This window comes from Rana temporaria, chromosome 3, assembly GCF_905171775.1.
Source record: "Rana temporaria chromosome 3, aRanTem1.1, whole genome shotgun sequence".
NCBI lineage: Eukaryota > Metazoa > Chordata > Amphibia > Anura > Ranidae > Rana > Rana temporaria.
Genome location: NC_053491.1, coordinates 32094249 through 32111120, shown reverse-complemented (window position 1 = coordinate 32111120; position 16872 = coordinate 32094249). Strand labels below are relative to the sequence as shown.

The following is a 16872-nucleotide window of genomic DNA, read 5'->3' as shown; positions in this document are numbered from 1 at the left end:
TATTATACCGCATGAGAACAAACTGATCTGAGGGCATTAATCTGCATATTATTAGCTTTGGATGTTCCTCTAAAATACTACCGACTAAAAAAATACAGTTACATTGATCTGAAGACTTTCTCATTTTGATCTTGATACTCTTTACTAACAAACATAGGAGTGCGCACAGGGTGTGCCAGGTGTGCCCAGGCACACCCTAATCCCTGTGTTCAGCACATATTCCCCCTACTGCCCTGGCCCCCCCCCCCCCCCCCTTCCTGCAGCGCTGCCAGCTTCCCTCCTCTCCTATTGGCTGTTGCTCCTGGGATGTTTTAGGAGTTACATAGTTAGTCAGGTTGAAAAAAGACACAAGTCCATCCAGTTCAACCACAAAAAAAGAAACAAACAAAATAAAAAAACACAATACAATCCCATACACCCAACTCCATACCCACAGTTGATCCAGAGGAAGGCAAAAAACCCCAGCAGAGCATGATCCAATTTGCTACAGCAGGGGAAAAAATTCCTTCCTGATCCCCCGAGAGGCAATCGGATTTCCCCCGGATCAACTTTACCTACAAATCTTAGTACTCAGTTATTTTATGTACATTTAGGAAAGAATCCAGGCCTTTCTTAAAGCAATCTACTGAGCTGGCCAGAACCACCTCTGGAGGGAGTCTGTTCCACATTTTCACAGCTCTTACTGTGAAAAAACCTTTCCGTATTTGGAGGTGAAATCTCTTTTCCTCTAGACGTAAAGAGTGCCCCCTTGTCCTCAGTGTTGACAGTGTTAAATATGTAATTTACCGGCCCCTTCCCTTTCTGAATGAACATCATGAGTGATTGGTAGTGTGTGTTCGAGCTTTGGGGTGCACACCCTAATGTAATAGACTGCGCACACCTATGCTAATAAAGGTATACCAAAAAGGTTTGCAGGTGTCACTGTTGTTGGAGTTCAGGTTCTCCAGGGCTAAAAGTCAGAAAGGGACCTGAGATGGCACTTTGGGCCAGATTCACGTAAAATAGTGCAAAACTGCGGCGGCGTAAAGTATGACATTTACGTTATGCCGCCGCAAGTTTTACGGGCAAGTGCTTGATTCACAAAGCACTTGCCTGTAAAGTTGCGGCGGCGTAGCGTAAATCCCCCGGCGCAAGCCCACCTAATTCAAATGATCCGGGTAGGGGGACGTGGATCATTTAAATTAGGCGCGTTCCCACGCCGAACGTACTGCGCATGCGCCGTCCCTAAAATTTCCCGACGTGCATTGCGCTAAATGACGTCGCAAGGACGTCATTGGTTTCGAAGTGAACGTAAATGGCGTCCAGCCCCATTCATGGACGAGTTACGCAAACGGCATAACATTTTCAAATTGCGGCGCGGAAACAACGGCCATACTTAACATTGGATACGCCACCTAGGGGGCATGTTTATCTTTACGCCGCGTATCTCTTACGGAAACGGCGTAAATTTACTGCGATGGGCAAGCGTACATTTGTGAATCGGCGTAACGACTCATTTGCATATTCTACGCCGACCTCAATGGAAGCGCCACCTATCGGCAAGCGTAAATATTGCACCCTAAGATACGACGGCGCAGGCCATCATATCTTAGGCATGTTTAAGTGTATCTCAGTTTGAGAATACATTTAAACATACGACGGGCTTAGATTCGGAGTTACGTCGGCGTATCTACTGATACGCCGTCGTAACTCTTTGTGAATCTGGCCCAGTATGTTGTATTGTATTTGGATCTCTGCATCTCTATACAGCATGGGGAACCTTCCAACAACAACAACAGTAAAAGTACAGTAAAACCTTGGATTGTGAGCATAATTTGTTCCGGAAACATGCTTCTAATTCAAAGCACTTTTATATCAAAGCAAATTTCCCCATAAAAAATAATGGAAATTCAGATGATTTGTTTTGCAACCATTTATCCATAGGTTCTTCAGTTTATAGCCCATATAAAAAGATTATAGCAATGTGAGGTTGTGTAACCATAAAATGTCCTTCCACAACCGTCAGCTTCCACAAAGTGGATTGTAAGCAAAATCCAGCAGGAGCTCTAATGCTCCGTACATACGGTCGGACTTTTGACCGTCCAAAATCACATCGGAATTCCGACGGAATTCCATCAGAGTAAAAGAGAACATGTTCTCTATCTAAACTCTGACGGAATTCCTCTGAATTTCCGATGAAAAAAGTCCAATGGGGTATACACACGGTCGGAATTTCCGATGGAAAAAGTCTGTCTGACTTTTTCCATCGGAAATTCCAATTGTGTGTACAAGGCATTAGTGTAGCAATATGATGCTAAATGTACCTTCATTAAATGTAACCATATTGCTACACTTAGGCCGCGTACACACGGTCGAACATGTCCGCTGAAACTGGTCTGCGGACCAGTTTCCACGGACATGTCCAACCGTGTGTACGGCCTAGCGGACAGGTTTCCAGCGGACAAAAGTTTCTTAGCAAGCTAAGAAACTTGTCCGCTGAAAACATGTCCGTCGGACATGTCCGATGGTTAGTACACCTAAACGGACATGTCCGCTGGTTATGACGTGTAACCAGCGTCCCGAAATCCATGCATGGAAGCATTGCACTTCCGTGTTTGAGAACGTCGGTGTCTTCTACGTCACCGCGTTCTCTGTCCGCAGGGATTTTGGTCTGTGTACACACATCAGACCAAAAGCTCCCAGGACACATGTCTGATGAAAACGGTCCGTGGACCGTTTTCATCGGACATGTTTCCTCGTGTGTACGGGGCCTCAGAGTAGCCTCTATTCTCTTTTATACTCAGTTGTGACATGACACTACTCTTATATCAAGACATCTCTTGTATACCAAGTCAAGATGTATTAAAAAATTTAGCTGGTCTTGCAAAACGCTCTCAAATAAAGTTACTATCAAACCAAGGTTTTACTGTACCACACGCCTATGCCCAGAAAAACATAGGTTCCTGCCATGCATTAAGATGAGGGGCTTTGGGGTGTGCTGCTTGATAAAGGAATTATTTGTTTGGTTTGACTTTAAAACAGATAGTACAGTGTTTGAAAAAGGGAATGGATCAAGGTTAGATTGAGCACTGATTATCTTGTTGTTGAAATGTGGAAGCCAAGAGAAGGACCTTGGCCCTGGTTTAGCCTAATTTATTCCCCCAGCTATTCTACAACACATTAACTTTATATTTCTTTATAGGTTAATTCTATTCTATTCTCTTCATAGATGACATTATTATATTATATTATTTCAATCAACTTCATTTCTCAATTACTTGTCATCAAATAGCTGCCATGAAGCTATGATTATGACATTTCATGTTACATAATCTTAACCTACAATACGCTAGGTTATCTATTTTCATTTACATTTATAAGAGTTACTTTCCTGAATGATTACGGCTTTTTCTATTATACTATTGTACATGTTCTGTTAATGAAGAATCAATTTTTATTATATTTTTACATGCTTTGTTGATTATTATATAATTCAATAAAATATTTGAAACATAAATAATAAAATGGGGACGTTTTGGGTCTTTATATGAAGCATACAACCAAAGGGGGCAACACGAACAATGTCTGGCGAATCAGTCATCATTAATAGCTAAACATGTAGAAACCTAACATGGTAAAAAAGGTCTATTATATTTTATTTTGTGTAGACATGGCATACTGAGGTTTGTGTTTTATTAGGTTATTAACGTGATACTAAAGCTTATTTTTTTTAAATAACAAACATGTCATTACCTCCACTGTGCAGCTTTTTTTTCACAGAGTGGCCCCAAACATCCTCTTCTTGGGTCCCACGGCGGCTCTCGCAGCTCCTCCTGCATTAGATTACCCCCTAGGACAAGGGCTCTCCCGAGGGGGTTGCCTTGCGGGCACGCTCCCAAGTCATTCATTCGGCATCCATAGAAGCCAAAGGTATGATCAGCCTCACCCCCCGATGCCCGCGTCATTGGATTAGATTGACAGCAGTGGGAGACAATGGCTGCGCTGCTATCTATCCAATCAAAGCCGGGACTCCGTGGAGAGAAGGACGGCACGTCCCCGCCAAAGAAGATGAAGGGGCTGGGGTAGGAAAAAGGGAGGGCTGGGGGGGCGGTGACTGCCAGTTTTTTTTTCACCATAATGCGTAGGATCCTTTATAACCCCATTATTTTTATACTAATACTGTTTTCTGTTTTTACCATGTTAAGCTTCTACATGTATAGCTATTAATAATGACTTATTTGCCAGACATTATTGTTCGTTGCCCCCCTTTGGTTGTATGCTTTATATAAAGTCCCAAACCTTCCCCATTTTATTATTTTAAATGATAAGGGATGGAAGCAATTGTCCCTACTTGTCTTGCGCCTCATACAAAGTCCTAATTTCCCCTTCCTGCTCTAGCAAACTGTGAATGAAGCTGCATCAGATGCCTTCTTAAAGCAAACCTGTGCTCACTGCAGCCATAGGCATCCCTTGCACCATGCATGGTAGTGAATACACCTCTCGTGCAATCCCATATAGCAAGTAATTGTGCTGTAAGTTGAAAAATGAGTTGCTAAGTTATTGCTAGACTAGCCAGGCTTCACAAGTTTGATGCACAATTGCCGCAAATGCTCCCTTACATTGGAGGTCAGTGAAGAAATGTCTCTTTATATTGGTGGGCAATACAAAAAAAAAAACTCTGGTGGGCAGTGTAAAAGTAACACTGTACATTGCATATCAGTGGGAAATTTTACACTTATATTAGTAGTCATTGTAGGTTGTAGATTATTCATTAGTCACAGCCTAGGGTACCCCCTATTATCCATTGGAGGAACCCTAGTTGAAAAAGCCTGTACTAGACAAAGCAAATCCACAGGACTTGCTCTAAAGTTTGATGCCCAAACACTCACACCACTACTCTTACGTTTTCCTAACTTGTAACAATTTAAATCAACGTGTAGTTAGTTAATAAAAAAAAACTGTAATGTGACAAGATTTGAGTTCCTATGTTAAGAAATAAACATAAATGCAAATACTAAATTAATTAATATAAGAATGAATTGAGCAGAGTCACCTCTGTGATCCAAACTTCTTATCTTCAAGTTTTTGGGTGAACACCGGAGAAGAGTGGCCCCAGAAGTCTGGGAAAGCCAAAACGCTGTAATTAGGAACCGATTTTGTTTTCCCGGCAACAGTCATGTAAACATGAGGGTCATGAAAAGGTATGTTGCCTTTGTGTTGTTCCAAAAGTTGTTTTACCACCATATGACTTTCAGACTCATTAACATCATCACTCAGTTTAGGTTTGCAGGATCTGACACATTTGCTTGGTCCTCCACAAGTCATACTTGAGCAGGAAGCTGGTTGTTTTTTTAGCTGGTGATGCTCCACTATTTCCACTTGCTTGCTTAGATTTCTCTCCTCCAGGTTAGATCTTTGGCTGGGACTTTGCTTTCTTTGTGGCAAATGAGTCACCTGTGAAAATGTATCTTCAGATGTTCTTTGCTTAACCCTTCCGTGACAATCCTTCATAATTCCCTCAGTGGGTGGAATGTCTTGTGCGCATTCGCTGGATATTATGCCTTTGTCACTTGCGACTTTTTCCATTTCGGAGTCCTTGTCCTTTAAGAAGCCAACAAAGTGAAATTGTAGGAAGCTTACGTAATGACCCACTAAATGCATGCCAAGTACATTTTTTGTGCTTTTTTTATATTTATGTTTAACACAAAAGTAGAAGACTAAGAAGAGATAATTTTGCATCACAGAAAAAAAACATAACAACAAAGAAAACACATAATCACATTTCCATTTAAAAAAAAAAATACAATTTGTAAGGTTTTATCTATCACAAGCCACATGCAGAGCCTTGGGTAGCAGAAAAAGAAGACTGTGCAAAAATGCAAGAAGATTCCCCCACCTCACTTTTTTTAAGTTGGTCAACATATAGATATCTGCAAGTTGTAGATCTGCAACCTGGACTAAACGAAGGAAGGGCTTTACATAGGAAATACTAGACTCTTTGTAGCTCTTAAAATTGAGTTAAACCTTAAAAAAAATACTGAAAGGTAAGATTATATTGTCAGAAGAGATCCTATTGGACCTTTCTGTCATAAACCCTTCTTTCTGCTTGTCAGAGTATTTTTGTACACTGAGCAGCACATGCACAGCTCAGCATACATTTATGGTACCACTTTGATGATTATAATACACCACTTTGATGATAATAATGTGACTCCAGTGCATATTATGCGTGGGAGTGACATCATCGCAGCCCAGCCAACCAAGCAGCTGAAATGTCAGAACATGGAAGATGGAGAAGATGGAAGCACCTATGACCAACTCCTTGGGCCCCAATAAAAAATAAAAAAAAAGCATTTGCAGAGATTTAATCCCAATTTTAGTCCATGCCACTCAGGAGTTTTATAGCTTTTGCAGAATCATGCTTTTTAGTAGACATGTGCATTCGTTTTCGTCTGAATGCATTTTCGTCCGAATTTCGGGAATTTTCGCGTAGAACACGTAGAATCCAAAATCCGAAAGATCCGACATAATAGATGCTTTCTTTTTGTTTTGTTGCGACAACAGTTCGATATAGATAGTAGATTCAACATGATGGTGATAATAGCAATCTGTGTATATTGAATCTGCAGTTGAATGTGCCTAACCTAACTCTATTAGTCGAAGATTATTCGACATAGAGAGAAAAGATTCAACATTATAGAGACATGAAGATTTGAAGAAGCAGCTAAAAACATACGATCGCCGAGAGCGGACATTTATGATCAAATGCTCCGCCCATAGGCTTTAGAAAAACTCTAATGTTGGTTGACTAGTAATAATAATTAATAAATATAATTACTACTAGTCATACAACATTAGAATTCTACTATAGCTCGTGGGCGAAGCATTCGTCCAGAAATGTACGATAGCGACGTCATAAAGTTTAGCTGCTTTGTCAAATCTTCTTAGAACATCCGACAGACACCATAAGCCTTCAATTGACAGATTCGACCCTAATTCGGAGTATCAGACGAATGCATTTCTTAACTAAACAAAATAAATAAAAATGAATTTCAGGTGTAACTAAATAAATTAATTTTTTGGACGAAACCAAAATTCCGAAACAAAATATTTCAGTGTGCACATGTCTACTTTTTAGTATTTTTTGTTACTAGAAAGATATAAATTGTATGAAAGGTTTACATTATAGAAATTCAAGTAATTTATAACTGAGCTGTTGACTTTGTGTAGAGTTTAGAAGAGCCTTTTACAGCCTTTTTACCCAAGAGGAACCTTTGAAATAAAATTCTGGTCTCAGGGAACCCCTAATAAAATGTATTCATTGGAGGTCACTGGGAATAATGTCCCTTATATTGGTGGTCAGTGGAAAGAATGTCCCCTTACAATGGTGGCCAGAATTCCACCCCTGCAGGCAGCTAAAAAGATCATTGGTGTCATGCAGCTGGGTCTGCCAAGTGGCATTGGATATGGAACTAAGCAGGCACCATAAGATAGGAGGTCAATTAGCCACAGCTCATGGAACCCCTAGAAAACTCTAGAGGAACCATAGGGTTGCAAAACACCCTGGTTGAGAATGGCTGGTTTGGAAGCCAGCTAAAAAATCACTAGCTTCACTTAATGCTATTGTTATCTAACTCAGTTGCTGAAAGCCATGGCACATAACCAATGTGTAGCTACATAGAGAAGCACAGTGGTTAGTTACAGCAGCAAATCTGTAGAAGCTACAAATCACAAGAGAAGAAAAGCAGAGTATTTTGTAGCTGCTACAGTACAAATCGCTGCTACAAAATGTGTAACATGACCCTTAAAATATGCAGTCAATTCATCTTTCTCCGAAAATCCTCGACTGGGGGCCCAAAGGCACATGTCACATTAGCGATTTTAAATCTGCAATTTTTAGCAAGTATAGAATCGCTCTCATTAGTATTTTTTATTATTATTAATGAATTGAAGTGAATGAGAGGTCCAAGTTATAGAGATTTCAAGCAATTTGTAGCTCATTTTCAAAGTGACTGACTTTTTATAGCATTTCAGGCTTGCTATAGTACCTCCTGGTTCAGTATCTATTCATGCACAATGGGGAGTTGAAGCTGCTTAAGTCAGATAATAAGTCAGATAATTAAAAAAAAGCACTTAAAAGTCATATCGAACCTTATAAAAAAAGACCTAAAAACCACCTTAGACCACCATAGTTTTGCCTTCCCCATTGACTCCAAAATATCTCACCTATCGATGGAATTAAGTAAAAAAACCTGCACATTTCATTGAAATTTCAGCAAAGCAAATTACACTCAATCACAGAAGTTATGCCGCGTACACACGATCATTTTTTTGTGATGAAATAAAATGACGTTTTTTTAAAAACGTCATTTAAAATGATCGTGTGTGGGCTTCACATCGTTTTTTGTCTTCTAAAAAAACGACCAAAAAAAAATTCGAACATGCTTAAATTTTTTATGTCGTTTTTCAAAATGACGTTTTTTGTGTCATAAAAAAAGATCATGTGTGGGCTAAAACGACGTTTTAAACCTGCGCATGCTCAGAAGCAAGTTATGAGAATGGAACAGAGTGCCGTCGTATGTGTTGTACGTAACCACACTTTGCTAGAGCATTTTCAGAAAACGAGGGTGTGTGGGCAACGTCGTTTTTTATGATGAAGTTAGAAAAACTTCGTTTTTTTTCATAATGAAAAACGTTGTTTTATTTCATCACAAAACGACCGTGTGTACGCGGCATAAGTCTGTAGCTAGCTACAAATGTGTCATGACCCTAATTAGGCTCCGAACATGAACTTGATGACCATAATATTTGTAATCATTCTCATACTTTATTTTTAACTAGCTGAATACCCGGCGTTGCCCGGTCTTCCTATCTTAACCTTTTGGGGAGGAAAATCATAGTAATATAAATATACCCATCTTTTATATAAGGGTGTAGGTAAGGGTTAATTGAACTGTCATATATTTTTATTTGGCATATAAGTAATATGTGTAGCAGGTATTATTGAAATATCTCCAGGCGTACTGAAGTTATGTGGGAACATACATTTCCCATTGATTTGCATGGGACTTTAAACAAAAACCCCGACCCTCACAAATGGGGGTAGTTAAGGAATAAATTAACTATCCTATAGTTTAAGTGGACATATAAGTAACATGTGACCAAGTGTTATCGAAATATCTACAGCCGTTTGGAAGTTATGAAGTAACATGTATTTCCCATAGAGTTGAATGGGACTTTAAAGGAAAACCCCGACCATGGCAAATGGGGGTGGGTAAGGGTTAAACCACCTATCCTATGTTTGTTGCTGACATATAAGTAACATGTGTGCCAAGTTTCATGTTAATATCTTTAGCTGTTTGGACGTGATGCTGGAACATACATACATACACACGTTGAGTTTTATATATATAGATTTAATACTTTACTGAAAATAGTACAAAATGTTATCTTTATAAAGATGAACATAAATTCAGACCAAATACTGGCTTTTCGGATATTCATCCAAAAGCTGATTGTTTAGGGCATTCGACACAGATGAAAGTGACAACTTTTGGCTGGCAATGGTTGCTAAGGAACTGCAGTCATTGCATCCTTACCATCCACTGATGTCACCTGGCCTATTCACTTACATGGCCGGGAATCTCCAGCCACATAAGAAAATTGGTGGGGAATGGAGCAGGTTACATCATTACCTAAATTTGGTCATATGGCCATATTTTGGAAATTATTGGTTGTTAAGGAAGTAGTGGCTGCTGGAAGTTGCTGCATCCTTTTCAACCACTGATGTCACCGGCCAATTCACTTACATGATTGCGAATCCCCAACCACGTAAGAAAATGGGTGGGGAAAGGAACCTTACATCATTTGCTTACCTCCTCATAAAAACTAATTTGATTTGTTTGACAACTTTGGTCTTTCTTGAATCCATGCTGACTAATGCTAAAAATATTATTTTCTAGCAAAAACTCTTTCATATGGTTCTTTATTAAATGCTCAAGTATCTTCTTGACTATAGAAGTTAAACTAACAGGTCTATACAGGGGCAGACTGACAACTCATGGGGCCCCCGGGCAATAGGAGATTATGGGGCCCCCAGGCAATAGATTATGGGGCCACACAGTATACACACACATGCATACACAGGGGTAGATTCAGGTAGCTTTGCGCTTTTTTTACGGAGGCGCAGCGTACCGATTTGCCGCTGCGCCTCCGTAAATTCCCTGCGCTACGCTCGATTCACGGAGCACTAGCTCCGTAAATTGCGTGGGCGTGCCTGAAAAATGCCCGCGTAAGCGCGCGCAATTTAAATGATCTCGTAGGGGGCGTGGATCATTTAAATTAGGCGCGTTCCCGCGCCGAGCGTAGTGCGCATGCTCTGTCGGGAAACTTTCCCGACGTGCATTGCGGTAAATGACGTCGCAAGGACGTCATTTGCTTCAAAATGAACGTGAATGGCGTCCAGCGCCATTCACGATTCACTTACGCAAACAACGTAAATTTCAAATTTCGCTACGCGGGAACGACAGGTATACGTAGCATTGGCTGCCCCTGCTAATAACCTTACGCAAAAACCGACGTACGTAAAGTGCGTACGCAGGGCGCGCGTACGGTTGTGAATTGGCAATTTGCATACTCTACGCTGACCACTACCGGAACGCCACCTAGCGGCCTGCGTAAGAATGCAGCCTAAGATATGACGGCATAAGAGCCTTATACCAGGCATATCTTAGGCTGCAGTCGGCGTATCAAGGTTCCTGAATCAGGAGCATTCGATACGCCGGCGCAAGTAAGAAATTGCGCTGCGTAACTATGGTTACGCAGACGCAATTGCTCTCTGAATCTACCCCACAGTTTACACACATATTTTACATACACACAGAATACACATACACACACACACACACACACTGAAAAGGTACTGGAGAGGCGGGGCAGCTATAATCTTGGGATTTTTAGACCAAAAGGATGTCAGTAAGGGACATTTCAGGAACAGATGTTAAAAAAAAAAAAAAAAAAGATTTTTACATACTGTCCCTGGTTTTACTGAGGCTGGCAACCCTGATGGGGCCCCCTGGTGGCATGGGGCCCTCAGGCAGTGCCCGAATGGTCAGTCCGCCCATGGGTCTATAATTACTTGGTAAAGACTTTGATCCTTTTTTAAATATGGACATCACATCGGCATTACGCCAATCCTGTGGTACCATTCCAGTCTTCAAAAACTCAAATAATTTGAAACAATGGCTTAGATCAAACAGAGCTCAGCTCTTTGCGGACCATTGGGTTTAAGCCATCTGGTCGAGATGCTTTATTCACCATTATTTTGTCTAAATGTTTCTGTACCATGTGAGCTTTGAGCCATTGTGGATCATGTGGGGCTATGTCAATACTATCCCCATTATGGACACAAGCTCCCCCGTGCTCCATTGTATACACAGAGCTTAAGAAGGTATTTAATAAATTTTCCTTCTCTTTGTCCTCAGCAACAAACTCAACAATTTCTAGTAAAGGGCCTATATGCTCAGACCTGACCTTTTTACTGTTATAATATATGTGAAGAATTTTTAGAGGGTTTTTTTATACTCTCTTTTGCAATCTGTGATTTGTTTACAATTTCTGCAGCCTTGATTTCCATTTTACATATTCTGTTATATGTTATCTGTCACTTTTAAATGATAACATTGCTCCTTCATTTTTATATTTTTTGAAAGGCTCCTTTCCTATTATTTATAGCTATTTGAACTTTTGACGTGAGCCACATAGGTTTTATTTTTAGCCTTTTAAACCTATTTTTTATTATATTTTGCAATGTGTTTTCATTCAGTTGATTTGAAGCATTAACATTTCTGTTCTGTTACAACATTACAAGACATTACAACATAATTACAACATTCCTTCCCATATGTGTGTGTTGTTTACAGCTAACATTAAATTAAATTGTCTTATGGTCACTATTGACCATACGTTCCCTTATATGAACATTAGTAATAATATCCGCATGGCTTGAGATTATCAGGTCCAGCAGAGCATCATTTCTAGTCAGGGTGTTTGATAATTTTACCATAAAATTGTCCTGTAATAAGTCTATACAGTTTTTACTTTCTTATGGTAAAGTTCATAGAGACCCTGACTACAAATGATGCTCTGCTGGACCTGATAATCTCAAGCCATGTGGATATTATTACTAATGCTCATTAAATATACATAATTATCTTGCAATAAGTTTATAAATTTCCACTTTTTTACTGTCCCAGCAGTGCCATTACTCGATTTCTGGGTAGTTAAAATCTCCCATTATTACCACTGTCCAAGCCCTTGCAGCCCTTTCGATCTGTGCAAGGAGCTGAGTCTCCACCTTCTCATTGACACTGGGTGGCCTGTAAAAAACTCCAATAATAACCTTTGATGCACCCACACCCATATGCACCCATAATACTCATTCTTCAATACATGCGATGACAACTTCTGGAGATGAAAAATATCAGAATATTCTCTTCCTTTAACCCCCCTGGCGGTATTCCCGAGTCTGACCTGGGGTGAGATTTTTGGGCTACGATCGGTAACCCCGAGTCAGACTCTGGCTCGCCTCGCTGAATCCACATGCTTGGTTTACTTACCTTGTCCCTGGATCCAGCGATGCCACCGCACTGTGTGAGAGAGCGGGTCCTCGCTCGATTCACACAGTGCCTCTATGTGCCGCCGATCTCCGTTCCCTGCGGCGTTACGGCGCACGGGAGCAGAGAACGGCCCCCAATTCAAAAAGGTAAACAAACACAATACATACAGTATACTGTAATCTTATAGATTACAGTACTGTATGTAAAAAATACACACCCCCCTTGTCCCTAGTGGTCTGCCCAGTGCCCTACATGTACTTTTATATAATAAAAACGTTTCTTTCTGCCTGCAAACTGTAGATTGTCCATAGCAACCAAAAGTGTCCCTTTATGTCAAAAATGGTTTTAGAGCAGCTAGAAAACAGCGATAATAAATTATAATCACTTGCAGAATTGTGCAATATCGATTTGTGGGGAAATTCGTCATAAAAAAATAAAAGTAATGACAGCGATAATTCTGCAACTGAGCAAATTTCAGTGATTTTGAGTTGATTACATTATTAAATAATTTCTATTATAATTATATTATTATTTGTTATAATTATTTATAAAGCCATATTGGCCTTGAAACAACTGAAACCGGGTAAGAGCCCGGGCCCCGACGGCCTCACCTCCGGATATTATAAATCCTTCTCTTCGCTCCTTATCCCGAGGTTCGTCCAGGCCTTCAACACTCTGCCCCTTCCCCCGCACTCAGGGAGAGATATGTTGGAAGCCCATATCACCCTTATCCCGAAACCCGATAGAGATGTGACGCTAGTACCCAATTACCGCCCTATCTCCCTACTAAATGTGGACGTTAAGCTTTACGCAAAAATTTTAGCCAATAGAATATTCCCCTTCTTACCAAACCTTATCTCGACAGACCAGGTGGGCTTTGTCCCTGGCAGAGAGGCCAGGGACAACACCACCAAAGCTATCAACATCCACCACTGGATGACATCGAAAAAAGTGGAGGGCTTCTTCTTATCCCTGGACGCAGGGAAGGCGTTCGACAGGGTGGCGTGGGACTACATGTTTGCAGCCCTACTCAAGGCGGGCCTTCCCGCTCGTTTCCTGCAAATGATCGGAGCGCTCTACTCCACCCCCACGGCCAGGATTAGAGTCAATGGCCACCTGTCGGACGCCTTCTCTGTGCACAATGGCACCAGACAGGGCTGCCCCCTCTCACCCATACTCTTCGTCCTGACCTTGGAACCCTTCCTCCGCAGGCTGCGCGATAACGTAGACGTTAGGGGTGTACAAGTTAAACACCAGCACCACAAAATTGCCGCATACGCGGATGACGTTTTATTGTTCCTGACGAACCCGCTGGTCACCCTACCTAACCTTCTCCAGGACTTCCAGCTATTCAAAACACTTTCCAACCTCCAGATAAATGTTTCCAAATCAACGGCCCTAAACGTCTCCCTGCCCCAATCCATGGTTGCCCTCTGCAAGCAGAATTTCCCTTTTAGATGGGAACCCCACGCCATCACTTACTTGGGTATCAAACTCCCCGCCCATCTCCCCGACCTGTACGCCACAAATTTTCTCCCTGCGCTCCAGACAATCAAGGGGGATCTGCTAGGCTGGAACCGGGGTAACTTCTCATGGTTCGGCAGGGCAGCAGTGCTAAAGATGAATGTGCTACCTAGACTTTTATACCTGATGCAAGCGATACCGATCAAGATCCCCCCTGCCTTTTTCAGATCCCTAAAGGCGGTCTGTAGGTCCTTCCTCTGGGCCAGTCGCCCCGCCAGGTTGGGTTGGAATAGGCTTATCCTACCGAAACGGAGGGGTGGTATTGGCCTCCCGGACTTGTCCCTGTACCACAAGGCCTGTCACCTTACTAGAATCATAGATTGGCACGTCCATGCACAAAGCAAAGCCTGGGTGGAAGTAGAAGGGGCTTTCTCTGGAGTACCGGTCTCACACCTTCCGTGGATAAACCCCCGATCTCACTCTACTCTCTGCTCGACCCATCCACTAATTGGCCCGACCATAGCCGTCTTCAAAGGGGTATGTAAATCTCTTGGCACAATGCCCTCCCCGGGACCCATGACACCCCTGGACCGCAACCCTGACTTCCCGGCGGGCATAAACGTCCTTGGGGACTCGGGGAACCACGATGACACGACGGTACGAGCACATCAGTTCTTCGAGGGTGGCGACCTACTGTCACACTCAGACATGATCTCCAAGTTCCCTCGCCTCAACATACCGAGGTTCAAATTCTTCCAAATTCGACATTTCTTTCACAACGCCCCGTCGACTGCATCGTGGCATAGGGACCGCACACCCTTCGAACATCTCTGTAGTCAAACAGAACCACAAAAGCACATGATTGCGGCCCTCTATGCCCTACTCATCGCGAAGGCTAAACCTAATGCAGATATCCATCAGTTATGGGACGCAGATCTCTCCGTCACTTTGACGGACGACGACTGGGAATCGGTCTGGCTACACGCCCACAAGGGCTCTATTAACGTGTCCGCCCAGGAAAACCGGTTCAAACTCTATTCCCGCTGGTATAGGACTCCAGACAAAATACACAAAATATACCCTGCTGTTCCATCCACTTGTTGGAGGTGTGGCGCAGATACAGGGACCTTTCTCCATGTCTGGTGGGACTGCCCGGCAGTCCAACCATTCTGGACGGAGGTACATTCCCTCATCTCCCGCATCACTTCGTACACACCCGACTTCACTCCAGCACAGTATCTACTCCACCACACGTCCTTACCACACTCAGCGTATCGTAAATCCCTGACACTGCACCTTATAAACGCAGCCACGCAATGCGTCCCTGTCCACTGGAGGGTAGCGACCCCCCCCCACTGTCTCAGAATGGCACTCCAGGGTAAACAAAATCGAGGAGATGGAAAAAATTATCCACCAATCCAGGGACATGCACGACAAATTTAGGAACACATGGGCCTGCTGGACGCAATACAGGGAAACCCTATCCCCCGAGAACCCGATCTCCGCTCCTGTATCGCCGACGGCGGAAGGCGATGGTCCCTGATCCACACAATTACAGCCATCACTCCACCCCCCACCTTACCTCTTCCCCCCCCCCTCCCTCTTTTCCGGCAGGACAACCCCCTTCCCAAATAGTTTATAAGGCTGGTTTTATCCCATGATACTTGCTCAAACTGAAGGACGCTTCCCCTACACCTTGATCCCCCGAAAATCAGGCTCGATCTGGTCATATGACCAACACCCCGTCCCTTGCCCCGCCTAGCTACACCACAGACCCTCTACAGGCTAGCGGGGCTACATTCACTTCCAGACACCGTCCAGCCCCAGCTGGACCCCTACCGCTTTGTATTGTGTTGTCCCCTCCTGCCCACAGTATGCTCCCTTCTGGGGTGGGTAGTTGAGGGGTGGTACCCCCTTAGTTCGCGGCGGTACGGTGACACTGGAGGCTGGTCTGGGCCACCCTCAACCTCTACCCCTTTTTCAGTTCAACAGCCCTCATGGGTGGAGATAGGGAAACCCACGGTCTGGACGGAGACCAGTGCCCTTTGCTCTTTTCACCGAGGGACGAGATGTTAATGTGTTATTGTGTTAATAGCTGCCTGTATCATCGCCTTCTGTATACGTTACAATTGAACGTACTGTCATTATTCCTGTACCTGTTATAAAATCTTAATAAAATATTTGAAACAAAAAATAATTATTTATAATTATTTATTATATTATAATTAATAATTTTGTTTTTAAAAAAAAATCATACCCGGGATGCCTACTAGACTCTTGTTTGGACAGATTTAAGCGAGTTATTCCTAAGAATTACAGGCCTAAAGTATAAAACGCCAAATTTCCTTGCAAATAATGGTACCGCTTTCAGCACCTTTTTTCAGAAATAATCATACTGCCAGGGAGGTTAAGGGGAGTTCTAATGAAGGTTTTTTGTAAAAGGACAAGTTTACCTTTAGCCAAATTTTTCTTTAACTAAATTCCCCATTCTAAATGCAGCATGTTGTGTTGTGGCTCATCCATATGAATGAAGGGGCTGTACTGAGTGCCCACTAAAAATAGGAGCATGAAGGGATGTCTTTCCCCAAAAAAAGGCTTGGCATTGGCTGGTAGGATTGAACAGTAAAGACCGCTAGAACAGTGAGTAAGGCAAATATTTATTATGGCAAACTGCACTTAGGGGGGCATAGTGACTAATTAAAGGGCACATTTTTCACTACTTACAGATTAGATGCCAGTTGACAACCCAGTCCACAAGGGACTTAGGTAAATGGATCATGTTTGAGAAATTATGCACCACTGATCAACACGT

General features: G+C 42.4%; 1 protein-coding gene across 1 annotated transcript in view; it reads right to left on the bottom strand.

Annotated features, from left to right (window-relative positions):
* The window catches only part of AGBL1 (AGBL carboxypeptidase 1), an 863343-nt gene that overhangs the window by 624832 nt on the left and 221639 nt on the right, over positions 1–16872 (bottom strand). Inside the window, exon 11 of the mRNA XM_040341533.1 lies at positions 5033–5580. Within this exon, the coding sequence (XP_040197467.1) occupies positions 5033–5580 (548 nt within the window). The remainder of the gene's footprint in view (positions 1–5032; positions 5581–16872) is intronic.